Raw genomic sequence first — 26,487 nt, forward strand, 5'->3', positions numbered from 1 at the left:
GGGCTCAGTCCATTAAGCATCTGACTCTTAGTTGTGGCTCAGTTCAGAATCTCAGGGTCATGATATCTCAGGGTTGTCAGATCAAGCCCCACTTCAGGCTCTGTGCTCAGTGGGGTATCTGCATGAAGACCCTCTCCCTCTGCCCCTCCCCTTACTCTCTCTCTTTCTCAAATAAATAAATCTTTTTTTTTAAGATTTTATTTATTTCTTCATGAGAGATACAGAGAGAGAGAGAGAGAGAGAGAAGCAGAGATACAAGCAGAGGCAGAAGCAGGCTCCATGCAGGGAGCCTGATGTGGGACTCGATCTCGGGACTCCAGGATCACGCCCTGGGCCAAAGGCAGGCGCTAAACCGCTGAGCCACCCAGGGATCCCCCTAAATAAATCTTTTTAAAAAATGATCTTGGGATGCCTGGATGGCTCAATGGTTGAGCGTCTGCCTTTGGCTCAGGGTGTGATCCCAAGGTCCTGGGATTGAGTCCCACATCATGCTCCTTGCAGGGAGCCTGCTTCTCCTCCTTCTTCCTATGTTTCTGCCTCTCTCTGTGTCTCTCATGAATAAATAAAATCTTAAAAAATATATATGCTCTTGCTGGGCGCCTGAGTGGTTCAGTGGTTGAGCATCTTCCTCTGGCTCAGGTTGTGATCCCAGGGTCCTGGGTTTGAGTCCTGCATCAGGTTCCCCACAGGAAGCCTGCTTCTTCCTCTGCCTATGTCTCTGTCTCTCATTAATAAATAATAACACCTTTTTTTTTAAGAAATGATCATGCTTATTCTTGTGTAGCTACTTATTTAAAAATATATATGGACCATTTACAGCATATGCAAAACAGGGAATTATAATGTAACAAACCTGAACTTAACAGCCAACACGAGCAGTTTCTGATACCCATTGCCAGTCTAGTTTCAGCTCTACCCCATCCCTACCCCAGCCACTGGAGACTTTTGAAGCAAATCGCAGACATCATTTCACCTGTATGCATCTTGAAGAGACAGACCACAAACAGTACTGTCATTATCACACCTAAAAAGCTTCAAAATAATTCCTCAATATTTTTGTGTAGCCTGTAGGTGTTTGGATTCCCCCAATGATTTCTTAAATATTTAGTGTTTGTTTACAGTTGGTTCCAATAAAAATGCAAACAAGGCCCATGGTCCTGCAGTGGATTAAGGGCACCCTCCTTGAAGTTCTAGGCTCCTCTTTTCTTTTTTTCCCCCTTGCAATACATCCCTGGATGGCGCAGCGGTTTGGCGCCTGCCTTTGGCCCAGGACGCGATCCTGGAGACCAGGGATCGAATCCCACATCGGGCTCCCGGTGCATGGAGCCTGCTTCTCCCTCTGCCTGTGCCTCTGCCTCTTTCTCTCTCTCTCTCTGTGACTATCATAAATAAATAAATTAAAAACAAAAAAAAAGATACTGGATTGTTCGTCCTGTAGGGATTCTCAGTCCCATGTCACCCCTGTGGTGTAGTTTAACATGTTCCTCTGTCCTCACCTTGACCAACCAATGGTCAGGTTCAGTTTCCATTTCTTGGGTAGACTTTTACAAAAGGCATTGTGCCTTCTCAGCAGGAGGCACTCGAAGTCAGCTTGTCGCTCCTTTTGAGACTCAAGCAGCCACTCAGATCCATCAAGGATCCAGTTTTTATTTTCCAACATTTTTGTACTGAAGCATTGTTAAGGGGCGCCTGGGTGGTTCAGTCAGTTAAGCATCTGACTCGATTTCAGCTCAGGTCATGATCTCAGGGTCATGAGATGGAGCCCCATGTCCAGCTCCACACTGAGTGTTGAGCTTACTTGTCCATCTCCCTCTGCTCCTCCCTTCCACTCATGTGCGCATGCACTTGTTGCTCGCTCTTAAATAAATAAAACCTTAAAATAAAAAGTTAGAAGAGCAATACAGTGAATACCTTTAGCTTCCATAATTACCTGAATTGCCAAATTTACCTGCTTAAATGTGCTTGATCATACTGGATCTATCCATTCCTCTATTCATCCAGCAATCCATCTCATGTCTTGGATACAAATCAAAATAAGCATATGTCTTTTATTTTTCTGTGGTAAAATAAACAAAATATAACTCTTGGGGTGCTTGGGTGGCTCAGTTGGTTAAGAGCCTACCTTCAGGGCAGCCCAGGTGGCTCAGCAGTTTAGTGCCACCTTTGGCCCAGGGTATGATCCTGGAGACCTGGGATCGAGTCCTGTGTTGGGCTCCCGGCCTGGAGCCTGCTTCTCCCTCTGCCTGTGTCTCTGCCTCTCTCTCTGTCTCTCATGAATAAACAAATAAAATCTTAAAAAAAAAAAGAGCCTGCCTTCAGCTTCAGGTCATGATCCCAGGGTCCTGGGATTGACCCCCATATCAGGCTCCCTGCTCACCACGGAGCCTGGTTCTCCCTCTCTCTCTGCCCCTCCCTACTCTCACTCCTGCTCTCTCTCAAATAAACAAAATCTTTAAAAGCACACACACACAAAAAAAAACCCAACGAAATATAAATCTTACCATTTTAACCATTTTTTAGGTGTATGGTTCAGTGGCATTAAATGTATTCACAATGTTGTGTAACCAACAGCACTGTGTACAGAACTTTTTCATCTTCCCAAGCTGTTTCCATTAACACGGACTCCCCATTCCACTCCTCCCTCAGCCCCTGGTAACCACCACTCTACTTTTTTTTTTTTTAAAGATTTATCCATTTATTCATGAGAGAGAGAGAGAGAGAGAGAGAGAGAGAAGCAGAGACATAGGCAGAAGGAGAAGCAGGCTATCCGCAGGGAGCCCAATATGGGACTCGATCCCAGATCCTGGGATCATGCCCTGAGCTGAAGGCAGACACTCAACCGCTGAGGCCCCCTAGTGTCCCACCATTCTACTTTCTCTACGAATTTGTCTGTTCTAGGTACCTACCTCATGAGTGGACTATCTGTCCTTTTGTGCCTGGCTTATTTCACTTGGTGTACTGTTTTTGAGGTTCAGCCATGCTGTAACATGTTAGAACTTTTTCTTTGTAGGGCTGAATAATATTTGACTCTATGTATATGCATATGTATATACCATATATTTTTTTTTATCCATTCATCTGCTGATGGACACTCAGGTTGCTTCTACCTTTCAGCTTTTGTGAAGAGTGCTGCTGTGGACATCGGTGTACATATATGTATTTGTTTGAGTCCCTTTAGGATATACCTACCTAGGAGTGGTCATATAATTCTACATTTTTGTTGGTTTGCTGGGTAATATAATTCTACATTTTTGTTGGTTTGTTTTATAACTCTATGTTTAACTTTTTGAAGAGAGCCGCTCAACTGGTTTCCCCAGTGCCTGCACCATTTTATATTCCCACCAGCAGAGTAGGGGAGTTCCAACTCCTACACATCCTTGTTGACAATTGTTTTCTGCAGGGTTTTTTGGTTTATTTTTTTGATGATAGCCATCCTAATAGTTGTGAAGTGCTATTGCATTCTGGTTTTGATTTGCATTTCCCTAAAGACTAGTAATCTTCAGCATCTTTTTTTGTGTGTGTTTATGGGCCATTTATATAGTGTCTTTGAAGAAATGTCTATTCAAGTCCTTTGCCCATTATTTTATTTTATTTATTGTTTGCTGTTGAGTTGTGGTCTTGTATTTGTGTCTCCCCCACCCCCAAGAATATCGAGCTCTTGTGCTAATGCCTTTAGACCCTTCCTAGAAGTCCCCCCAAGTATCCTCTTGAAATATTGCCTTGAAATCCTACCTTGGGGGCAGCCAGGTGGCTCAGCGGTTTAGCGCCACCTTCAGCCCAGGGTGTGATCCTGGAGACCCAGGATTGAGTCCCGCATCGGGCTCCCTGCATGGAGCCTGCTTCTCCCTCTGCCTGTGTCTCTGCCTCTCTCTCTCTCTCCCTCTGTGTGTGTGTGTGTGTCTCATGAATAAATAAATAAAATCTTTAGAGAAAAAAAAAAGGAAATCCACCTTATCACCTCAAGGACAGTGCTGGAGATCCCCTGTTAACTTCCTCTGTAACTTCCAAGAATTTCTATAACCTGGAGATAAGCCCTTGACAGATATACAGGTTTCCCCAGCCACGCGTGGGTAAAGCGTTCCTATGAAATCTTTCGTAAGTCAAAACAGCCTAAATAAAGTGGGACGTCTGGGTGGCTCAGCAGTCGGGCATCTGCCTTTGGCTCGGGATGTGATCCCTCGGTCCCAGGATCGGGTCCCACATCAGGCTCCCTGCGTGGAGCTTGCTTCTCCCTCTGCCTGTGTCTCTGTCTCTGTGTGTCTCTCATGAATAAATAAACTCTTTTTAAAAAAACCAATAGACTGGTGGAGAAGCCTTGGTGGCGCCACTCTTCCCGGGGGGCACTTCCTCTATAATGTCCACTGTAAAACCAGTGTTGAATACTATTTTTGCTTTCATCTTTTCTCATAAAAGGGAAAATTATCATCACCTTTCTTTTGGCTAACAAAAAAGAGGTACTGATGGAGGGCTTTCATAACAGTGAAGTGGCGTAACGGAACTTTAGAAAAGTGAGGGAGACCAGTATTATTTACAAATAGTTTTGATTTGGGTTTTGGTCACTCTCTCAGGATATTGTGGGAGATGGGTGGTTGGGAGGGGCAGCAGGGGAGAGGCCACATGGGATGGGGGGATGGTCCAGTTCAGAGAGGAGGGGGCATGGCCTTAGGATGGGGAGATGGTTGGATGCTGGGTGCCATCGGGGACCTCAACGAGGTTTCTTTCTGGAGCTCGGATCAGAGGCACAAAGGAAGGTCAAAACTCGAGAGATGGAGCAAGTGGAAATTGGTGTAACCATCTGGCCCCCCAGTCCATTTTTGGGGTGTGGAGAAGCCAGCTGCCTGGAGTAGCATGCAAGGAGGTCATAAGGACGGTGCTGAGGGCCAGTTATAAGGGGCATCTTCGACAGTCAGTGGTTCGGGATTCAGCTGTGCTCCAAACACCCCACCTCAGCATGGACCACAGGGAATGGGGGAGACCGTTGGAGATCTTCAAAGGTAAAGGGCCCCATAGCAGCCATGCAGACAGGTCAACACAGAGCCAGGCACAAGGGCCCAATCGATGTGGACTCTGCTCATTTCCATGTCTTCACTCATCTTAGGGGTCCCTCATCGCCCCCACACCTCTTATTTGCCTCATCCCAGGAATATGGAGAGCTCATGCTGATGCCTTTACACCCCGCATAGACGTCCCCTCCTTGTCCTCCTGAAACGTTGCCTTGAAATCCCACCTTATCACCTCAACGACAGTCCCGGTCTGGAGATCCCCTGCTAACTTCCTCTCTGAAACAGAACACCCCTCTTTTACCCAAGTTCAGCAGGAAGGAGGTGTCTCACCTCCTCCACCTCACCCCAGTCTTCCTAGTTCAGAGAACAAAGATAACCGCGTGAACATTTCCTGTTGGTTCATTTGGAGGCTCAGCAGTTGAAGTCAGGCCTTCCCTGTCCAAGACTCACCAGCCACCACGTCCAGCTGGCCGGGTGCCCTACTCTGGACCCCCTGGGCCACAGAATATCTCTCCTGCCCTCCCCAGCTCTGGGCAAAAAAGTAACCCCTGAACTTCTGCAATTTCGACAGTGACTGTGGTTCCGTCCCCGAGTGCTCTGCCTGCTTCCCCCTGCCCTCATTAAGGCAACTTCCTTTTGCAGCTTGGTCACCATGTTGCCCTCGGGGCTGCTGCTGGGGGCCTACGGGAACTCACTCATCTCCCTGCTTCTGGTCTGCTGTCTGCCGCCCTCAGGTGAGGCAAGTCAGGCTGGAGAGGGCTGGAGATGGGGGGCTGGTAGAGGCTGGGGGAGTAGGCAGGGAAGAGCACCCCCCTGCTGCCCTGGCTGCAGTGACACTTCCTTAAACTCACATCAACAGGGACTCTCCAGTGGCCTCAATAGAAAGTTCTGGCTCTTCACCTCAGCCTTTGGGGCTCCCCGAGGACTAGTTCCTGCATGTGACTTGTCTCCCACCCCAACACAGAATCCCTTTGGACCTCTGTCGCTACTCTTCCCTCTGCCAGGATCACTTTTCTTTCACTCAGATAACTTCTACTTTCCCTTCAAAACTGGCTTTGTCTCCTTCTTCTGGAAGGAGGGCTCACGGGCTGCATCAGGGTCTCCCCTAGTCTTTCTCTGGGCTTTCCCCCAGTTCCTGATCCATCATCTGTCTTCCCCACTCGACTGAGGCACCGTGAAGGCAGCGAGGTCATGTTGAAAGGTGGGGCCTGCAGGTGGGTAAGTAGGGGTACCCGAACAATCAGCAGAGTGTCCCTCTGTTTCCACAGGTGCCCGGGCACAGCAATACCAAATGAGGCTGGAGGTCGAGAACACTCTGGTGCCTGCTGGAGGGTCCTTCTTGGTAAACTGCAGTACAGACTGCCCCAATCCTCGACTCATCATTCTAGAGACATCCCTAGCCAAGAAGCCAGTGGGCAACGGCCTGGGCTGGGCAGCCTTCCTGCTAAGCAATGTGACTAGTGACAGCCAGGTCCTCTGCTCCGGCTTCTGCAATGACATCCAGATGGTAGGCTCCTCTGAGATCACAGTATACCGTGAGTGATGGCACCTAGAGTTGGGACTGGCCTTGGGCAGTAGTGGGGGTAGATGACCAGTGGTGCAGGGGGAGCAGGGAACCCCGAGTTTGCAGAGATGGACCAGTCCTCTGACCCAGAGTCTGAACCTGAATGTGTGTGTGTGTGTGTGTGTGTGTGTGAGAGAGAGAGAGAGAGAGAGAGATGCATCTCAACCATATGCCAAGGCAACAGCTGTGAGATCAATTTACTTGGTCCCAACAAGCATTTTTTCAAAGATGTCTCATGTCTGTTATTTATTTTATTCTTTTTTCTAAAAAGATTTTATTTATTTGAAAGAGGAAGAGAGCAAGAGAGAGAGAGAGAGAACACGAGCAGGGTGAGGGACAGAGGGAGAAGCAGACTCCCTGATGAGCAGGGAGCCTGATGCGGGGCTCAATCCCAGGACCCTGGGATCATGACCTGAGCTGAAGGCAGATGCTTAAGCAACTGAGCCCCCCAGGTGCCCCTATTTATTTTATTCTTATGGCAGGTAATAATTCATGCATGTGGTTCCAAAATCAAAAGTTATAACAAGGCATAAAAGTCAACCTCCATTTCCTCATTTCCTAGTGCTGGCTGGGAGTGCTCACTGTTTCAGTGTGGGCACTAGGTGCTCATCCAATCCTTAAAAAGCTCCAGGCTGGGGAGGTACACTTAGGAGCCTCCCTCCACAGATGAGGACCACAGAACTTAGTGGGGTAAAGTCACTTGGCAGGGCTCACAGTCCATGAGTGGAGAAGCCAGTCATCTGGCTCTCAAGTCCTTGCTCCTAACAGATGAGTCTATCTCCCCAGCTCCCATTGCTACCAGTTTCTTATGGTTCCTGCCAGAGTTTCTTTGCATTTAAAGGAATATGATGATCAGAAAATAGAGTATGTCACTCATGGTTCTTACTGTTTCGTGAAGCCTCCATAGATAAGTGTGGTATACGGATGTGACCATGTGTATGCTCCTGCTGCGGGCCAGCATCTGTGTTTGTCTGTGTACCTGTGTGTGTGTCTGTGAGTCTATGTATGTCTGTAGGAGTGTACATGTGTACCTACAGATGCATGAGCATCTGTCTGCCTATTTGTGTGTGCCTGTGTGGGTGTCTATGAGTCTCTGTGTGTGTGCGTGAATGTGAAAGTGAGTACGTTGATGTCAGGATCCAGGACTGTGTGTGAGTGCCTGTTTCTGTGTCAATAGGTGTCTGTGTGTGAGTCGATTTGGATGTGGGTGTGTCAGGACATGGTTCTGGCTCACAGGAGCCAATGGTACTCATCTCTTCCAAACCCTGGGCCACATTGTAGCTTAAAAGCAGCCAGGAAAAAAAAAAAAAAAAAAAAAAAAAAGCAGCCAGAGTGGGAGTTATGTACACTTTAGAGATTGGCAAGTCCTCCAGGTTGGGGCTATCCCACCACACCCCATCCCCTAGTTCCTGAGCATTAGTAGCATTTGCCAGCACATCATCATCTCTGACCAGTGGTGCCTGAGACTGAGATGGGGGCCTCTTTGTTAAGTACTCTGAAATTATAAATACAGGTTTCTCCAACTATCCCAAAGTAAAGCAGTCCTATAAAACCTTTGTAAGTCAAAATGATGTAGGGGCACCTGGATGGTTCGAGGCTGAGTGTCTACCTTTGGCTCAGGTCATGATCCCGGGGTCCTGGGATCAAGTCCCGCATCAGGGTCTCTGCAGGGAGCCTGCTTCTCCCTCTGCCTATGTCTCTGCCTCTCTCTGTGTGTTTGTCATGAATAAATAAATAAAATTGTTAAAAAACAAAATGATGTAAAGTGAAGAAGTAATTAATTTATATCGAAAAAACCTTGAGTATTCTCAGACCCAAAAACTAACCTCTCCTAGGCTTTTCTGGTACCATAGGATACATCTTGCTGATGGATGTACCAAATAAATGGAGCTAAAGCACCGATGCTCGCAGACACAAGTCAAAGCTCATCTGCTGCTAGAGACGCTGAGTGTGATCCTGGTGAAGGAGCTTGACCGCCATTGTCACTGCACAGGGTGCCTGCTGTCTTTGTAACTCCTCATTGCAAATCCAATGCTGAGTGCTATCTTTGCTTCTCACCAAATTTTTTTTTAAAGGTTTATTTATTTATTTATTTGAGAGAGAGCATAAGCAGAAGGGGCAGAGGGAGAGGGAGAGAGAATCTCAAGCTGACTCTGAGCTGAGCGCAGTGCCCAATACAGGGCTTGATCTCATGACCCTGAGATCATGACCTGAGCTGAAACCAAGGGTCAGAGGCCTAACCAATTATGCCAAGGCACCCTTTGTCATTTTTTCTTAAAAGCAAAAATCCTCTTTGCATTTCTTTTACTTAGTGAGAACAGGTACTAACAATTAATGTAGGTCTTTCATAAAAATGAAGTGGTGTAATGGTATTTTTGGAAAGCAGGGGATTCCTACAGTAAGATGTTAAAGATTTTTCATAGTAGCCAGGGTCATAGTTGAGATCAAGGTTTGAGTTGTTGAGGGTATACGATGCTTCCCAAAGGAGGCCCAGGGTTTGGTATACATGCCTGGGAGGGGCACTGTAGCTGCAGCTGGGAGCAGATCCAGCCTGGCAGTGTGGAGTCCCTCAAGACTGTGCCTGAGCACCCTGAGAGGCTTCCCTGTAAGAGTCTCAGGCGCCTGGGATTGACAGAGGAGGCCAAAGGCAGAGTCCAGGACAGAGGCTGGGAGAGGGGCCATTGGAGTCCCTGGATGTGACATCAAGGAGGCAGGTGTACACACTGGTCTGGAGTCTGGGTGACTCACCTTCTAACCCCAGCAGGGCTTCTTTCTGGCTACGTGTCTGTTCTTGGGTGGATCACCTCAACCCCACCTCTCTGGGCCTCAGTTTCTTCATCTATAAAGGAGAAGAATAATAGAGATTTCACTTGGTTGCTGTGTGAACGAAGGTGAATGACATTTGGAAAGTCTAAGGAAAACTCTAAATAAACAGGAACTTTTATGAGTACTAATAACATTGTAAGTAGTTCCAATTTAGTCCTCTTCCTTCCTTCCTTTTTTTTTTTTTTTTTTTTAACTGTGATTTTCTCAGGAACAGAAAATCTGACTTATTTCAGAGTCTGGCAGAGTATCCCACAAAACAGGAAATAGCAATCATAATACTAATGACAATAGCAAACACTTCTCCAGACACAGTATTAAGCCCTTCGAGTTGATTAACCCAAAGTTCAGTTCTGCACCGGGTCACCCTCAGCCTCCTCCCTGTTCTGTGGGGGTAGGAGTTGCAGGGCCGGCTGATAAGTACACTTCTCCCCTCCCTACCCCCGCCCCAGGGTTCCCGGAGCGAGTGGAGCTGGCACCCCTACCCCGCTGGCAGCCCGTGGGTGAGAACCTCACCATGACCTGCCAGGTGGCAGGCGGGGCGCCCCGGACCAACCTCACGGTGGTGCTGCTCCGCGGGGAGGAGGAGCTGAGCCGGCAACCGGCCGTCGGGGAGCCAGCCGAGGTCACGTTCACGGTGGCGGCGGGCAGGGAGGACCACCTCGCCAACTTCTCGTGCCGCACGGACCTGGACCTGAGGCCCCGAGGGCTGGGATTGTTCCAGAACAGCTCGGCGCCCAGGCAGCTCCGAACCTTTGGTGAGGCACGGGACTGCAGAGGGTAGGTGATGAGCTGAGCCAGCGCAGGGGCGCCCTGGCCGGGAGGTTTCTTGACAATGGAGTGGACTGGACCCTCAGCGGCTCCGGGGAAGGCGTGCCCTTGGCCCCTGAGGCCGGTGCAGCCTCAGTTGGGAGCCTCGCGGCCGCGGTAGCTGACAAGAAGCCTGAGCAGGTGCGTCCTAGGAACAGGTGTCCTGGGAAGGCAGAAGCCTGGCTCGGGGCTGCGAACGTCTCAGGCGGTAAAGGGGCGCCGACGGCTCTGGGACCTCTTCCTGCTCACGCCTACCCTTCTCCCCAGCACTGCCCATCACGGCTCCGCACCTCGTTGTCCCTCGGATCTTGGAGGTGGGAACGACTCGGTCGGTGAACTGCATCCTGGAAGGATTGTTCCCGGCCTCCGAGGCCCAAGTCCACTTGGCGCTGGGGAACCAGACGCTGAACTCTACAGTCGAGAGCCACGGGGACACGATCAGTGCCACAGCCACAGCCGTAGCGAGAGCGGAGCAGGAGGGCGCACAGGAGATAGTCTGCAACATAACGTTGGGGAACGACGGCCGGGAGGCCCGCGAAAAATTGACTGTCTACAGTAAGAGGGGGCGGAGCCAAGAGGCAGACCCGGAGGGCAAGGGGCGGGGCTTCGGTGTCCCTGGGGACATGTGGGCGGGGACTAAACGAGAGGTGGGGCGTGAGCCTGCAGAGAGGGACTGCGACTGCAGGGATTGTCGTGTGGGAGGGGCCTAAATTACCCGAAGGGTGTAGCTAGAGTATCCCAAATTGGAGTGGGACCTGAGGGTGGTGCCGAGTAGCGTAAAGGCATGGGTCGGATACCCCCAGAGGAAAAAGGCAGATGGAAGGGTGAGGTCTGACGCATGTGAAGGGAGTGGTCAGTAAGCTCCAGAACAATGCCCCCTCTTTAGGCTTCTGGGGGCCCACCATAAACCTGAGTGAACCCAACGCCTCCGAGGGGACTGCAGTGACTGTGACTTGCGCGGCCGGAGCCCGCGTCCAGGTCATGCTGGAGGGACTTCCGGCCGCGGCCCCTGGACAGCCTGCCCAGTTTCAGCTAAACGCCACCGAGATGGACGACAGGCGCAGCTTCTTCTGCAATGCCACCCTCGAGGTGGATGGGGAGACCTTACACAGGAACAGCAGCGTCCAGTTGCGTGTCCTGTGTGAGTGGGTCCCTATGATCTTTAAACCCTTGCTCCCTTTGCGCCATGGTGCCTCGAGTGTGTCTAATCATTTGACCGATCCACAGACGGTCCCAAGATTGACCAAGCCAAATGTCCCCAGCGCTTGACGTGGAAAGAGAAAACTACCCATGTCCTGCAGTGCCAGGCTCGGGGCAACCCGGACCCCCAGATGCACTGTTTTCACGAAGGCTCCCACGTCGAGCTGCCTATCGGGGTCCCATTCTTCGTCAGGTTAAACTATACTGGTACCTATGCCTGCAAGGCGTCCAGCTCACGAGGCGTACACACTGTGACTGTGGTGATGAACGTTCAGGGTGAGCCAAGACGGGGCTGGTCTAGATGGGAAAGCCAGGGCGGGGGTGGGGCGGCAGAACGTGTGTATTTATTCTTTGCTTCTCTGCATAGATCGGAACCTCCGCGCTGTCAACATCGTCCTGGGGGTGTTAGCGATCTTGGGCGTGGTGACTACCGTCGCAGCCTTACTGCACGTCTTCGGGGTGCAGAAGCGGAGTGACACCTACCGTGTGAACCAGGGGAGCACTTGGTTACCCCTGACGTCTAGGCAGCCCGAAGAGGCTGTGGGGGAGAATCCATCCTGAGCTTCCAGCTGGGATGATGGGGGTTTGGCTGTATCCCGGGGTTCCACACCAATAAAGCCCTCAAACCCCGGAGTCTGTGGCTTGTTTCCAAACGCGCCGAGTTCACCCGCGGCGCTTCACGTCCTTTGAGTGACATCTCTGTGGCAGAAAGGGGAGGAGCCTGCGGCCCCCAGACGCGGCTTGAACTCTGAGAGGCGGGCTGGGCCTTAGCCAATGGGCTGAGGGGGTGGAGAAGGAGGTGGGGCTTCTTCTGACCAATCGGCGGGCGCGCACTCGTTGCCGCTCTATGCCGCTCCGCCCAGGCTCGCTGGTCCCAGAAGGCGCCGGGTTCCCCAAGATGGCGGCCGACGTGTCCGTTACTCACCGGCCCCCGCTGAGCCCGGAGGCTGAGGCCGAGGTTGAAACTGAGGATGCCGCGGAGCGCCGGGCGCCCGAAGAAGAACTCCCGCCCCTAGATCCAGAAGAGATCCAGAAACGCCTAGAACATACCGAGCGCCAGTTCCGTAACCGCCGCAAGATACTGATCCGGGGCCTCCCGGGGGACGTGACCAACCAGGTATGGGGGGGGGGGGGCACGGCGGGAAATACCACCCTGCGCGTGCGCGGGGGGAACCGGGCGACACCAACGCTGGCCCGCGCTGGGGGGCGTCGGCGGGAGAGTCCAAGCGCGGGATCAGTGCGGGATCGGGAGAAACCAAGAGCAGGATTTGGGGGGGGGCTGGGCAGTGATGGAGGGAGAAACCAACCTTGGGCTGAGGGAGGACGTTGCTAGGGGCGACCACAGGCTTGGACGAAACCAAGTGATTGAAAGGGGCGGGGAACTGGGAGGGGGCGGGCAACTTTGGCCTTGTTGGGGGATTGTGAATGGGCTGCTATATTGGGACTGTGGAAGTAGGGATGCCAGTTGCTCCCTGCTCTGATAGTGTCTTTCCCCACCCCCTCTACCCTGGGGTGGCGGGACCTTGTGTCCAGAAGTTTCAGGGTTGACTAGAGTATGCCTTTCCATAGCACGCGTTTATCTATTCCTCTGCGAGATCCGGAAGTTGTGGTAGCTCCCGAGGTCTTTCTTCCCCCAGTGCCTCTGGATTAACTTGGAAAAATGGAGTCTCCTGCCCCCAGTTCACAGACCTGCAGAAAAGGGGGGGGGGGGCACTATTCTGTGCTCTCTCCTTTTTCTGATCTGGCCAGGGGTGCCCTTCTTTTGGGGCCTACATGGGGCAGGGCTTCCCGGTGCTCTTTGGACCCAGGGAGATTGCATCTAGTCTGCCCTGCCCTGCCACAGTGGGATGGGTTCTTTTTCCCTGCTGCTGAAAAATCTCTGCTCTCTGACCCACCCACACATCTGCCACTGACTCTCCCTGCCCATAAATAGGCACATAGCTGTGTGTGTGTGTGGGGGGGGGGGGGGGTGTCTCAAACTGTTGGGAGGAGCAGACTTGGGGACAGACCTGAGGCAGATGCCACTAAGCACCATCTGTTTTTTTTGTAGGGCTGCCTCTCCTAGTGCCTACCATCTCTTAGCTGGGAACTCTCTTTCACGGGGCACGGTGTGTCTGGCTATAGGGGGCCCCAGAGTTGGCCTTCCAAGCTAGCTTACCAGAAGGCCAGCTCTGTCAGCAGGAGGGAATTAGGAGGCACATGAAGCCATGCAATGTGGGCTTATTAAGTACACAGGGTCCCCAGTCAGGTACCCCCTGGGTGGCATTCCCTCTGCTGCCCTAGCCAACTGCATGACCTTGGACATGTTTCCTTGTCTCTCTGAGCCTCAGTTTCTTCATCTACAAAATGGGTTAATACCTGATTTGTTGGGATGTTGGAAAGAGTCAGACTTGCAAATAGGTTCAGACGGGTTGAAATTACTTCCCTAAGGGCATTCAGCAGAGCTGGGACTTGAACTCAGACCCATCTGACTCTTGGGCGTGTTGGGTTATTTCAAATCTTGGAGTCTGCAGCTGGGCTCTGAACCCCAGTTCTGCGTGTATTTCCTCATTTGTAAAAGGAGGATACTAATTGATTTGCCTCCGTAGCTGGTCCATGTGGAGGTGGCACTGGGCTGCTCCCTTCAGCCCCTGGTGACTCCGTGTCCTTTGGCTTCTATCTCCGCAGGAAGTGCACGACCTGCTCAGCGACTATGAGCTCAAGTACTGTTTTGTGGACAAATACAAAGGGACAGGTTTGTGGGGCTGTGGGTTGGGCTAGTGGCAGGAGGTGATAGTCCGTGAAACTGGGAGGGTCCAGGCCCGGTGTTTCCTCTCCTGAACTTGGGGCCCAGCATCGTCCCCTAGGCCATGCAGGACAGATTGTTTTCCCACTCTGTCTCATCCTGGGTGCCCATCATGGGAATGGGCATCGTGGGAGGGCTTGGTGCTCCTCCCCAGGGCTGCCCAGCCAGATACCTGGGCATTGGGCTCCCCACCTCCCTCACCATTTCCCCCAGCCAGCCAGCCACCCAGGCCTGTCTGGTGTTCTCCTTCAAGTCCTCCAGAATAATTGGTGCCCCTCCATTCCCTCAACTTCCATCTGATCCATGCCCCCTATATCTCTTCCAAAGTAGCAGCCTCCCTCTGGCTTATCTGCCTCCTGGATTTCACGCCCCTGCTTGCCCTCCCCCCAGTAGCCAGCTCTGATCCAGTCACAAATCTGATCAAATCTGGCCCTAACCTTCATTATTTTCTCTCTCCAAAACTCTCTGAGGCTCCTCCTGATACTATCTTGCAGGGATGTGGCCCAGCCTTCCTGTCCCCTCGGGCCCCCATAAGGTTCCAGGTTCTTCCCTCTGCCGGTGCCCGTAGTTGTCCACTATGCCGTCCAGGTGGCATCAGGCAGCCCCACCCATCATAGCACTGTCACCCGGGGCTATGGTCGGTCTCTCACTCACCAGCCTCCTGCACTGAGTGGCTGGCTCTGTGAGAACAGGGATGGGTCTTCTCAGCCTTGGCACTCCCCAACCCCTGGCATGGGAAGCTCTCTACGGCTGTCTACACTTGCCAGGCATTGATTTGTGCCAGATTAAATCTTCTAGGGCCTTTTCTTGCAATCTGTAAGATGGATGAGAAGAAGCTAAAGACAGGTAACCCCTCGAGACCTACTTGATGGGTTAGGGTGTTTAAGATCTTGGGCTCTGGAGGCAAATGGACCTGGGTTCAAGTCCTGGTCTCTCCTCACTCTGTGACCACAGGCAAATGATTTACCCTCCAGAGCCTCAGTTTTCTCACCAGCATATTAAGCATGACCTGCTTGGGTTAGCCATGAGGCCGAACACATTAAAATACCTAAAAAGCAAAAAAAAAAAAAATTAAAAACCTAAAAAGCTGTGGTATGTAAAGTGCTAGTAGGTACTTAGTAAATATTGGCAGGGGCAGCGAATCAGAAGTATTTACTGAGCACCTAGTGTGCGTATGTGCCAGGCATGGAGGATCCAGAGGTTAACTGACACTCTGATTCATATAGTCTTCCAACAATGTTTATTGAATGTTGTGTGCTGGGTATTGGGTACATAACTGTTAACCAAGCTAAGACAGTCTAATCTGCGGAGAAGGATGTTATTCAGACAGGTGCAGACATGGAAGTTTGTACCCTACACGCATTAGGCCAGAAGCTCCAGAGCCCTGTGAGAGCACAGAGCTGGGATCTGAGACAGGAGAAGCCAAGGGAGGCTTTCTGGGGGATGTGATGTTTGTAGGCAGCTTAAAGGGTGGGTGGGGGTTAACCAGGTAAAGCAGCATGGAGGTCAGGGTTCCACGCTCCGGGAAAAGCAGGCGCAAAGGCCTGAGGTGGAGTGTGTCCGGCACAGTCCAGGAAGTAGCAGCAAGAGATGCAAGAGGAGGTCAGCCAAGCCACACAAGATCCACTGGCCCTCATCATGAGAAACCCCTAGTCAAGGACTGGCACAGTCTGATTAGCCTTTGGGAAGGCTCCGGGAGTGGCTGTGGGCCTGGATATGAGAGGAGTGGGTGGCCTGGAAAGGAGGGGAGCAGAAGGGGTGCAAAGCAAGGCACTGGGCTTGCCTGCCTGGGTTCAAGTCCAGGCTTCTCCACGGAGGCAGGGGACAGAGGGTGCTGCTCTGGATCTGTTTCTTTGCTGGCAACATAGGGGTTGTGAGGAGTGTGTTAATCTCATTTCACGTGAAGAAACTGAGACCCCAGAGCCATTCAGGGGCTAGAATTGAAATTCAGGCTCCAGTGACCACAAGCTTCACCACTGCCATGCGTCACCTAGTTAGTCACATTTGGGACTCAGCAGTAGGTGAGCGCTGCTGTGGGTGGGGAGCGGGGCTCACGGAGGGGGGAGACGCCTGCCCGCAGCAGTGGCTCAAGGCCGGCAGCCGTTCACTCGGCCGCTACCTGAGATGTCCAGGTGGTTGGGTATTCTGAGGTCACGCAAGGTTTTGAGGGAGGTGGTGGGCGGCCTGGGGTGAAGGGCGGGGCCCTCTGGGTCCCCACTGACCCTGCGCCCCCTCCTGCCGCAGCCTTTGTGACTCTGCTGAACGGGGAGCAGGCCGAGGCGGCCATCGGCGCCTTCCACCAGAGCCGCCTGCGGGAGCGCGAGCTGTCCGTGCAGCTGCAGCCCACGGACGCCCTGCTCTGCGTGGCCAACCTGCCTCCCAGCTTCACACAGCAGCAGTTCGAGGAGCTGGTGCGGCCCTTCGGCAGCCTGGAGCGCTGCTTTCTGGTCTACAGCGAGCGCACCGGCCACTCCAAGGGCTACGGCTTCGCTGAGTACATGAAGAAGGACTCGGCCGCCCGGGCCAAGTCGGACCTGCTGGGCAAACCGCTGGGCCCTCGCACCCTCTACGTGCACTGGACAGATGCTGGGCAGCTGACCCCCGTCCTGCTCCACTCCCGCTGCCTCTGCGTTGACCACCTGCCACCCGGCTTCAGCGACGTGGACGCCCTGCGCCGGGCACTGTCGGCGGTCCACACACCCACCTTCTGCCAGGTGAGCCCTGTGCCTGGTGCAGAAGCCTGGCGGAGCGGGTGCCAGGGCCAGAGCACCTCAGAGGGGCCCTTTGGAGTCACCTGCTTTTTCTAATCTCCTGGGTCCCTTTTTAGGGAAGCAGCCGCAATGCCACTTTGAATGGGGTTCTTGTTAGGAAGGCCACGTGGTATTATGGGTGACAGCCCAGCTAGGAGCCAGATGGCCGGGGTTCAGATCCCTGTACACCCTTTAGCGACTTGTTTAACCTCGGTAGCCTTGGTCCTCCTATAAAACTCAGGTGAGACTGCCTTTGTAAAAGCTCGGTGCAAGGCTTGCTCACCTCTTGCTCCCGCTTCTGTGTTCATCAGATGTTTGCTGAGTGGCCCTCTGTCCCTAGGCCTGGTGTTAAGGAGGCTGTCCAGAGAACCCACAGTCCATTTAAGCCTTGAGGTCAGGAAGTGGGCTTGGCTGGATTCCAGCCCTGCTCTGTGACTCTGGGCAAGTCACTCACTCTCTGAATCTTGGTTTTCCTCCTCGACAAAAAGGGATTTAACACTCACACACTGGGTTGGCAAGACAGTCTGGTTTATTCAGGTCACGTTTATCACATACTTCTGTGTACGTGCATAGCCCTGTGACAGGCACAGTGGGGTCAGAACAGGCCAGACCCAGTCCTCAGCCCCCAGGTAGTCTTACCTACAGGCTGGACATTCCTTCAGCACCCTTTGAGCACATTACTTAGAATCCCTTCATCCTATAACAGCCCAGAGAGGCAAGTAATACCCCATTTTCATGGGGCACAGAGTCCAAGTGCCTTGCCCAGGGCTGTACAGCCAGGGCATGGCAGGGCTGGAATGGGAACGCTGCAGCCTGGCTCCAGGGCCCCAGGCCAGCCTGACCGAGGCTGGTAGATGGGCTCTGACCCCAGTTCTGTGGCCATGGGTGGGTCCTGCTTCCCTTGTGCAAACAGCATGCCAGGACCTGGGGCCTCCAACATCTTACGAACCCTGCGCCACACTCACTTTGCATTTGGTCATACTGCTGCCTTCCGTGGTGTACCGACCATGTGCTAGGCCCCAGGTGGGGGTACTCAGGACACAGATGCCTCAGCTTGGCAGCCACATCCTATCTTGTAGAGGTAGGACAGCAGGGCCGTGACCAACTATAAGTTCTCGCTCTGAGCCTTGGTTTCCCAATCTGGAAATGAGGCTAGCAGCGCTTTTTGTTTGGGTTATTGTGAGTAGCTACTTGTTCATTCTTCTGCTTACCCTGCTTGAATGGAGGCCGGGCTCAGGAAGTCAGGCAGGTTGAGGTTTGAGCCTTCATCTCCCTAGGTGGGGGCTGTGAAGCCTTGGTTGCCCTTTGACTCCTCTGCTCTTCATCTGTGAGATGGAGCACATTGTGGGAGACTTGCACCAGGGCCTTTGTCAGGCGAAGGGGAAGTGTGCGGTAGAGGTGGGATGACGGCTGGAGCCACCTACCTGGGCACCCCGAGCAGGTGCACACCTACAGAACTCTCACTGGATTCTCATTGAATCCCCACAACCACCCTTTGAGGTGGGTTCATTTGCTCGCCCCACCTTACAGGTGAGGAAAACAAGCCCCAGGCTGCGCATGTGAGTGATGTGCCCACACCAGGCTGCCAGTAAGGGGGCTGGGAGTCAAGGTCAGGCAGCTGACCCTGGGGGCCTGCACTCTTAAGTCAGCAATCTCACCTTCCAAGAAGGTTGGAGGCCGAGCTGGGAATTGGCTGTCGTGGTGGGGAATGTTATTTTCAGCATCACCGAGATGAGAACATCCGGGAAAGGCCATGGCAGCTCGCTCTGGTGAGCTTTGCCATTTACTCACAGGCCAGTTTTCATAATATCTTGATGATGTGGGCACGAATAAAACAGGTATCACAAGGCCTTGTGTGTTTTAAGAAACCTTTTCTTTTTATATATTTTTGTGAATGGGCTATCCAGCTCTGTTTGGGAATTCAGCAGGTGTGGAAAGGTCAGCAGTGAAGCCCCCTCCCCCTCCCATGCCTTTGCCTGCAGCCCCTGCTCAAACCAGGTTGTGGTGTCTCTTTCCAGCAAGATCTTATTATGCCTTTTAACCAGACGTGTGTGTATGTCCTTGCATTCCCCTTCTCCTGACCCAGATATGCCGTGCCTGCTTCGGTTTGGTTCTTCCACCCTGTCTTGGGCATATCTTCGTGCTCAGACACCAGAGCTTTTTCAGTCCTGTTGTGACTGCACCATATTCCATTTCATGGACTCTGCTGTCCTCATGGGTGGACATTGTCTTGATTCCAAAACATACTGTGTGTCACCGGGGACCAGGAGAAGCATCATTGGTTCTTGAAACAGCCATAGCCACATGGAGGTGACTAGCTTCTTTAAGGGCATCAGCGCAGCCTTGTCTGCTCCCAGCTCCAGCTTCAGCTCTGTGGCCTGGGCAAAGGACCACCCTTCTCTGAGCCTGTCCTCCCCTGCCGAGTGGATACGCTGAGTGTGCCTGGCTCTGCGATAACAGTGAAATAACTCCTGTGAGCCTATGAGCACGCAGGTCCAGCTGGGCGCTCTCCCAAGATCTGGGGTGCCCTGGGACAGCACCCACCCACAATTCCAGCAGCAACACCACCCTGAAAACCAAGAAATTAGTTTCCTGAGTTGGTGGCAGAGCCTGACCCGACTTGACACCTGGCATCCTCCCTTTCTCCAAAACGTCTCAATCCTGGAACACATCTGGCCCCAGGGTCAGGGGACACAGAGGGGCCTCACTGGCTATGTGACTTCCCTCCTAACTGGCACTTGCAGCCGTGAACCCCAGCTTGGAGGCCACCTGTCTCACTCCCAAGCTGTGTCCTTCCCAGCCCTGGCTGCTGTGTCTTCAGCCTGAGGTTCCGTTGAGCAGTGCCTCAGAGCCACCCATCTCGTCTCCCACCAGCGCCTCCTCTTCCCAGCTCTCTAGCTTGAGTGTGCCACTCTACCTCCCTGCCCCTTTGTGTGCTCGGCAGCCCCCATCAGAGTCCCAAAGTGGTGCTGGCAGGAAGCCCTGGGGATTTGACCCATGCGAGGTGGGTCCCAGCTTTGCACTCCTACCAGCTGTGTGATCTTGGGCATGTTGACCTCTCCAAACCTCAGCTGTTCACTCTGAAAAATGGATAGGATGCAGCCTCCTAGAACCATTGACAAGATTCGATGAGCTAATGCAAGAACTGGGCTCAGAAGGGTGTAGGGCTAAAAACCCACCCTCTCTGGGAGTTCACTGTCATCATCAGGATCAGAGTCTGGTCACTGTTGTGACCGCCATGTGAGGGCAGCCCCTGCCACTTGGGTGCTCATGTCTGCCTCCCCCCACCCCCATGCCAGCTAGCATATGGCCAGGATGGGCAGCTGAAGGGCTTCGCTGTGCTGGAGTACGAGACAGCAGAGATGGCGGAAGAGGCGCAGCAGCGGGCGGACGGCCTGGCCCTGGGGGGCAGCCACTTGCGCGTCTCCTTCTGTGCCCCAGGGCCCCCTGGCCGCAGCATGCTGGCCGCGCTCATCGCTGCCCAGGCCACGGTGAGTGCCTGGGAGGTGTGCTCCCGGGGATGGGGGTGGGGGAACTAGGGGCCAGGCCCTCTTCTCTTGAAAAGTCACAGTGCCCACTGGATTCTGGGGGTGAGGGAGGGTAAGCCCACATCCCTGTGGCCTAGTGGGGCTCTAAGCCACTCTTCCATTTCTCTCTGCAGGCCCTCAATCGGGGCAAAGGGCTCTTGCCGGAGCCTAACATCCTGCAGCTACTCAACAACCTGGGGCCCTCTGCCTCCCTCCAGCTGCTGTTGAACCCCCTGCTCCACGGCAATGCAGGGGGCAAGCAGGGTAAGGTGGGGCCAGGCAAAGTGGCAGCCAGGGTCCCCAGCACTCTCAGAAGCCAGCGCTTCCCTGGTTTTCCCATGTAAGCTGTAGGTGACTTGAGCCTGCAAGCAGGGGCTGGGATGAGTGTGGCAGTCACCAGAGGGAGCTGGTGCCCTGAGCCCCCCTCAGTGGGGGAGCAGAGCTGCCTGCAGTGAAGCGGGGTAATGGAAAGGGACTGTCCCTCCCTGCAGCAGACCCTTCCTGGGCCTTCTTTTGGGGGCATACTTGCTTTCTGGGAGCTTTTGGGCCCAGGGTTGTGCTTAATTAGGGCAGGTGCTTCCATCCAGGGTCCACTGCTCATTTCCTGGTACCCCCCCAGGCCTCCTGGGTGCACCTCCAGCCATGCCGCTGCTCAACGGGCCTGCGCTATCCACGGCGCTGCTGCAGCTCGCCCTGCAGACCCAGAGTCAGAAGGTAACTGCCTGGCCCTGGGCCCCCGAGACCTCCGCATCCACATGTACTCCCCAGCCCCTCATTTGGCCATTTCACACCCCACTTGCATCTGCCAGTGGCTTGCCGTTGGTGGGGTTATGGGACATCTGGTTATGTCTGTGGGGCTCAGTACACGTCCTGGTCTGTCACAGGTGCTTAGGACTCAGGTAGTGATTCAGTCTGGAAGAGAAAGTCCAGGCTTCACAGAGGAGTAGTGTAGTCTCTCGCCCTCACCTCAGCGCACATACGTGGAGACCCGTACAGACCAAGACACACACATATGAACACACACACAAATAGGTACAACACACATAGAAGTAGATAAATCACACACGCACACACCACTGACCTATCCGGTTTGGATAGGTCATTAGGGCCAAGTCAGTGACATGGTATGTCTGACAGTAGCTGATGGAATTAGGGGCTTGCACCTCTGTGTGGCTAAAAGTGACTGGATCCATGTGTGGCTCTTACACTGTGTTGGACACTGTGCTTCCATGATAATCAGCAAGGGGGCTGGGTGTGCGTAGGAAGGACGGTCATTCTGTGTATGTCTGACAGCAATTAGCAGTATGGGGTCCTGACATGCTGATCATATGGTGACATGTCCCCTGGGTTTCCTCAGGGCCTCAGATGAGCCCTGGGATGCAGGAGGCCCTCTGTCACCATTGGGTGGCCGGATGGGTGATGGGTAGGGTGTTATAGACACTGGGGAACACTCCTGTCTGCCCATGACTGGCTGTGGCCTGGAGTCTGGGTGTACTGGGTGTGGTGACCCCTGTCTGCTGTCCAGGCCACACTGGCCCATCTCCAGCTGATTGTGCTCTGTCTCCAGAAGCCAGGGATCCTGGGAGACTCTCCCCTGGGCACCCTTCAGCCTGGGGCCCAGCCGGCCAACCCCCTTCTTGGGGAGCTCTCTGCAGGTAACACAGACCCCACCCCTCCTCATCTTCCTGGACCCCTTCCCACTTCCTCTTTCTGAGCCTCTTTGCTTATTGGGCATGGGCACATGACCTAACCTCTCTGGGTCTCAGTGGCTCCATCTGTCAGTGGGCCCCTACCCCTAGGGTGGCCGGGAGCATCCTGGGAGTTAATGTGCTTAAAGGGCTCTGCTCAGTATCTACCACATACCTCCTGGTCCTGGTTCAAGCAGAGGCTCGGGGCCCCAGGAAGACAGGTCCTATGTGGTTGGACACCAACACCTCCTTCTCTCTGTAGGGGGGGCCTTGCCCCCGGAGCTGCCACCCCGGCGAGGGAAGCCACCACCTCTGCTGCCGCCACTGCTTGGCCCCTCTGGGGGTGACCGGGAAGCCATAGGCCTGGGTCCCCCAGCAGCCCAGCTCACTCCACCCCCTGCCCCAGTGGGACTCCGAGGCACTGGCCTTAGGAGCCTCCAGAAAGACAGCGGGCCTCTACCAGCACCCTCTGGGGTAAGGCTCCTCTCTGCACCCAGTACCATCCCAGCCTTCTGCCCTGCACGGTCCTGCCTGCCAGGGGTCCTCACGAATCCAGCCCTCCCACCACAGGTCTCGCTGCTGGGGGAACCCCCAAAGGACTTCCGGATCCCCCTGAATCCCTACCTGAACCTACACAGCCTACTCCCAGCCAGCAACCTGGCGGGTAAGGAGGCTCGGGGCTGGGGAGGCACAGGGAGAAGCCGCCGCCCAGCTGAGAGCCACCTGCCTAACCCCCCAGCCCCTGGAGCTGGTGGTGGAGGTGGTGGCAGCAGCAAAGCCTTCCAGCTCAAGTCCCGCCTGCTCAGCCCTCTCGCCAGCACCCGCCTGCCCCCTGAACCAGGGCTGCCTGACAGCTATGGTTTCGACTACCCCTCGGTGAGTACCTCACTGCCATGTGGTCAGCCCTCCCGAGGGCTGCTGCTGTGACCCGGTGACCTCCCTAGAGCAGATCATTCTTCAAACCATTGTTCTTCTAGTACTGATTGCCAGGCAGATGCTAGGGAGATAGCGGGGAAGGTGCCAGACACAGTCCCTACCCTAAATCTCATGTCTGCTTGTCTCTGCACATCAGAGCTGCTTCCTGTCTCTATCTCCCAAGAGGTTTTAGGCTGTGCTTCTCCCTCTCAGAGACAAGGCTTGGTGTCCTGTTGGTCTCTGTTCTTCTCTGACTCCTGTCTCTGTGCCTGGAGAGCTACTCCTGTGATTCCAACCTCCCCCAGAGCCGATGTTGGAGCCAGGCCGCCAACAGGCCCCCTGTGTTCTGTTCAGCCCACACTGGGTTAAAAAAAAAAATTACAACTGAAATAAATGTCAATACTAACACACAGAAGAGTTCACACAACCCAGATGCCAAGCTGGCCTTGAAACTCTGTGAACACCCGACCCCACAGGGGCCACGTGCCTTCATGGCAGCTGTCTCTGGGGCCAAGGTATAACCACTCCCTGCCACAGGGCAAACACTGTCATCTCAGCTGCCCCACCCTGCACTTGAAAGTTGCCTCCACACAGTAGTGTGCCCTCTGCTGGAGGGGGCAGGCTTCCTCGGTAACAGCCGTGTCCTGGAATTTAGCCGGGGGTGAGGCTGGTGCTACCTCTAACCCAATATGCCTCTCCCACTTTCATTCAGGATGTGGGACCTCGGCGGCTCTTCTCCCACCCCCGGGAACCAGCTCTAGGGCCTCACAGACCCAGCCGACACAAAGTAAGAGCTGCCCGACCTTTGCATCATCTCCTGGGCGAATCAGTTAGCTTTTGTTGCATAACAAGCAGCCCCACCACTTTGTAGCTTAGAACAGCAAATATTTTATTTCTCACCAATCTTCGAGGTGGCAGGTGGGTGGTGATTCCCTGCAGTCACCCAGGCGGCCCGGCTGGGGCTCAGTAGTCTGCAGTGGTTCTAGCACTTATGACCTGGCACTTATTAAGCAGGTGAAGGGGCCTCAGCTGGGACAATTTACCTCTTGCACATGGAGCTCATTCTCCAGCAGACCACCCTGTGATGCTGTCCTGCATGTGGTGGCCCCAGGTGGTTCCAGGGTTCCCAGCAGGAAGAAGGGAGGGCAGGCACATCTGCCTTTATTTGTTGTCATGCTATCCCGTTGGCCAAAGCTAATCATGTGACAAAGCCCCTGGCAGAGTGGAGGGGTGCCTTTGGGAGGGTCTATAAAAGGGGTTGGGTTCTTCATAATCTGTCTTACTCAGCCCACCCCCTCTTTGCAGATGTCACCCCCGCCCAGTGGTTTTGGAGAACGGAGTGGTGGAGGCGGTGGGGGGCCCCTCTCCCACTTCTATTCGGGCTCGCCCACTTCCTACTTCACCAGTGGCCTGCAGGCTGGCCTCAAGCAGAGCCACCTTAACAAGGTGAGGAGCTTCCCCAGCTGAGGACCATTCCCCAGGGACAGCCAGGATGCAGGAGCCCCTGTGGCCCTTGGTGCCTGGGCCAAGGCTGGAGTGGTGGCAGAGTGGGCGTCCAGCTCTGCTCAGGGCTGAACTGAAACAGACTGCCCTCCCCATGCCTACATCTCTTGCACCTCATGTTGCCCAGCTTTCCTGGCCACCTTTACTCCCTCCCCAGTAGCCCACAGTGTGGGTGAGATCAGCCCCAGTTGACAGATGAGGAAATGGTTCAGAGAAGAGAAATCATCTTCCCCCCAGTCTCCTAGCTGATGAGTAGCAGAGGCAGGATTCCAGCCTGAAACCTTGCCTTTGCCCCGGGGGCTGCTTTCTCTCCCATTCCATCTCTCGCCCATGTCTCCCAGGCGGTTGGCTCCTCTCCACTGGGCTCTGGAGAAGGGCTCCTGGGCCTCGGCCCTGGGCCCAATGGCCACAGCCACCTGCTGAAGGTACGTAGTGGGTGAGTGGATGGGGGGCCGCAGGACCACACAGGACTGGGGAGCGGTGGCCCCTGGATGGCCTCTGACTTGCCACCCCGTCCCCTCTGTCTCTAGACCCCACTGGGTGGCCAGAAACGCAGCTTTGCCCACCTGCTGCCCTCACCTGAGCCCAGCCCAGAAGGCAGCTACGTGGGCCAGCACTCCCAGGGCCTGGGCGGCCACTACGCAGATTCCTACCTGAAGCGCAAGAGGATTTTCTAAGGGGCCAGTGCCAGAGATGCTCAAGGGCCTGCACCAAATCGCTTTTGGGTTTTCTGGTGTTCTGTTTGTGTTTTCCCCCCCTTTCAGTAATAGATCTCTGAAAGACTTCGTTGACCAACCAGCCGGAACCCAAGGAGTGTGGGGGCATCTGGGGGCCACTGTGTACCTCCGGCCTGCTCCCGGCATGGAAACTACAGCCTTAAGAGAGAGGGGCCCTGGCCTGCTCTCTGTTCCCCACCCTGTACCCGCCTGTGTCTGTCTCTCTGGGAGTCCTCTCCTGCCTCATCACTCCTGTATCTTGGCCTTTCGAGTGCCTTGGAGGTTCCCCTGACCTCCCGTGAGGATCAGAGACTGTCCCCCTTTTTTTAACTTTGACAATTGACTTTTGTTTCCTTTTCTAATTTGTATTATTTTTTAAATAATCCAGGACGACCCCCAGCTCTGATTCCTTCAGGGTCCAGCATGTCTGGGCCTTCATTCCACACTCTTGGGTTTGAAATGGCTCAGCCCTTTTTCTCTCTCGTGTCTGCCGCAGGCATGGCTGTGTCCTGCCCCTGCCTGCCCACTCTGGCCTGTAGTCCAGTTTGGGGTCCCCAGCCCCCTGCCACAGTTCCCTCGCCTTCTGATGCCTTAAAGCCAGGTCCCAGGCCCTGTGGTCAGAGCCTCTTAGATGCCGAGCTCCGGAAGCTTGACTCAGGACCAAATGGCTCTGGCCTGGGGATTGGGCACCTCCACCCAGGGTCCCCACTCTAAGGACAGTAGAAGGCCAAAGCCTTGGTCTTGGCAAACAAGCCCCATCATCCTTCCTGCCCAGGCCTAGGTGCAGAGACAGGTTTTCTCTGCCAGCTTAAACCAGTCCGGCTGTCATGTCAGTGTGTGGGAGTCAGGTATTGTGCATCTCACTGAGCCTCTGCTGTCTCCCCACCCCGCCCCCGTGTTGAAGATGAGCTCTGCCTCTCCATCCCCAGGCTACATAACCTGGAGCTGGCCTCCTGGCCGCCTGTTGGCCCAGTGCCCAGTCCAGCAACTTCATGCAGATAAGCTCTGCCCCCTGCCCACCAGCGGGACCTGTCGGCCTGAGGAGATCCTGGGCCCTCCCCCTGGCCGGCTGGGCCACCAGCTTCCCTCCTCTGACTCTGGGGGGGGGGGTCCACATCCACTCCAGGGGGGTGTCGTCTCCCCAGTCCTCTCTCACAGACCTTCCTTTGCTGAATTAAAGTTTGTAAGTAAATGGTTTTAAAG

The 26,487-nt window shown here is 54.1% G+C and overlaps 2 protein-coding genes across 8 annotated transcripts; both read left to right on the forward strand.

Annotated features, from left to right (window-relative positions):
• The first annotated feature begins 4,950 nt into the window (after positions 1 to 4,950).
• ICAM3 (intercellular adhesion molecule 3) lies at positions 4,951 to 12,033 on the forward strand. 6 transcript variants are annotated; one of them, XM_038567335.1, is made up of 8 exons: positions 4,951 to 4,994; positions 5,646 to 5,737; positions 6,272 to 6,538; positions 9,843 to 10,148; positions 10,468 to 10,755; positions 11,087 to 11,341; positions 11,428 to 11,676; positions 11,768 to 12,033. In XM_038567335.1, exons 1-8 carry the CDS (start codon positions 4,966 to 4,968, stop codon positions 11,959 to 11,961), a joined length of 1,680 nt encoding a protein of 559 aa, XP_038423263.1. In that variant the 5' UTR covers positions 4,951 to 4,965; the 3' UTR covers positions 11,962 to 12,033. The 6 variants fall into 6 exon arrangements, with proteins under 6 accessions (XP_038423263.1, XP_038423265.1, XP_038423264.1 ...); XM_038567336.1 differs by lacking the exon at positions 4,951 to 4,994 and adding an exon at positions 5,400 to 5,544; XM_038567337.1 differs by lacking the exon at positions 4,951 to 4,994 and having other exon boundaries at positions 5,394 to 5,742.
• Positions 12,034 to 12,255: 222 nt separating this feature from the next.
• RAVER1 (ribonucleoprotein, PTB binding 1) lies at positions 12,256 to 26,485 on the forward strand. Of its 2 annotated transcripts, XM_038567334.1 has the most exons (14): positions 12,256 to 12,517; positions 14,068 to 14,134; positions 16,430 to 16,899; positions 20,235 to 20,426; positions 20,597 to 20,726; positions 21,082 to 21,176; positions 22,030 to 22,117; positions 22,413 to 22,624; positions 22,721 to 22,814; positions 22,890 to 23,026; positions 23,778 to 23,852; positions 24,371 to 24,511; positions 24,910 to 24,993; positions 25,099 to 26,485. In XM_038567334.1, the coding sequence occupies exons 1-14, from the start codon at positions 12,299 to 12,301 to the stop codon at positions 25,243 to 25,245; spliced, it is 2,151 nt and encodes a 716-aa protein (XP_038423262.1). In that variant the 5' UTR covers positions 12,256 to 12,298; the 3' UTR covers positions 25,246 to 26,485. The 2 variants fall into 2 exon arrangements, with proteins under 2 accessions (XP_038423262.1, XP_038423261.1); XM_038567333.1 differs by having other exon boundaries at positions 22,721 to 23,026.
• The last annotated feature ends 2 nt before the right edge of the window (positions 26,486 to 26,487 follow it).

This window comes from Canis lupus, chromosome 20 (assembly GCF_011100685.1).
Source record: "Canis lupus familiaris isolate Mischka breed German Shepherd chromosome 20, alternate assembly UU_Cfam_GSD_1.0, whole genome shotgun sequence".
NCBI lineage: Eukaryota > Metazoa > Chordata > Mammalia > Carnivora > Canidae > Canis > Canis lupus.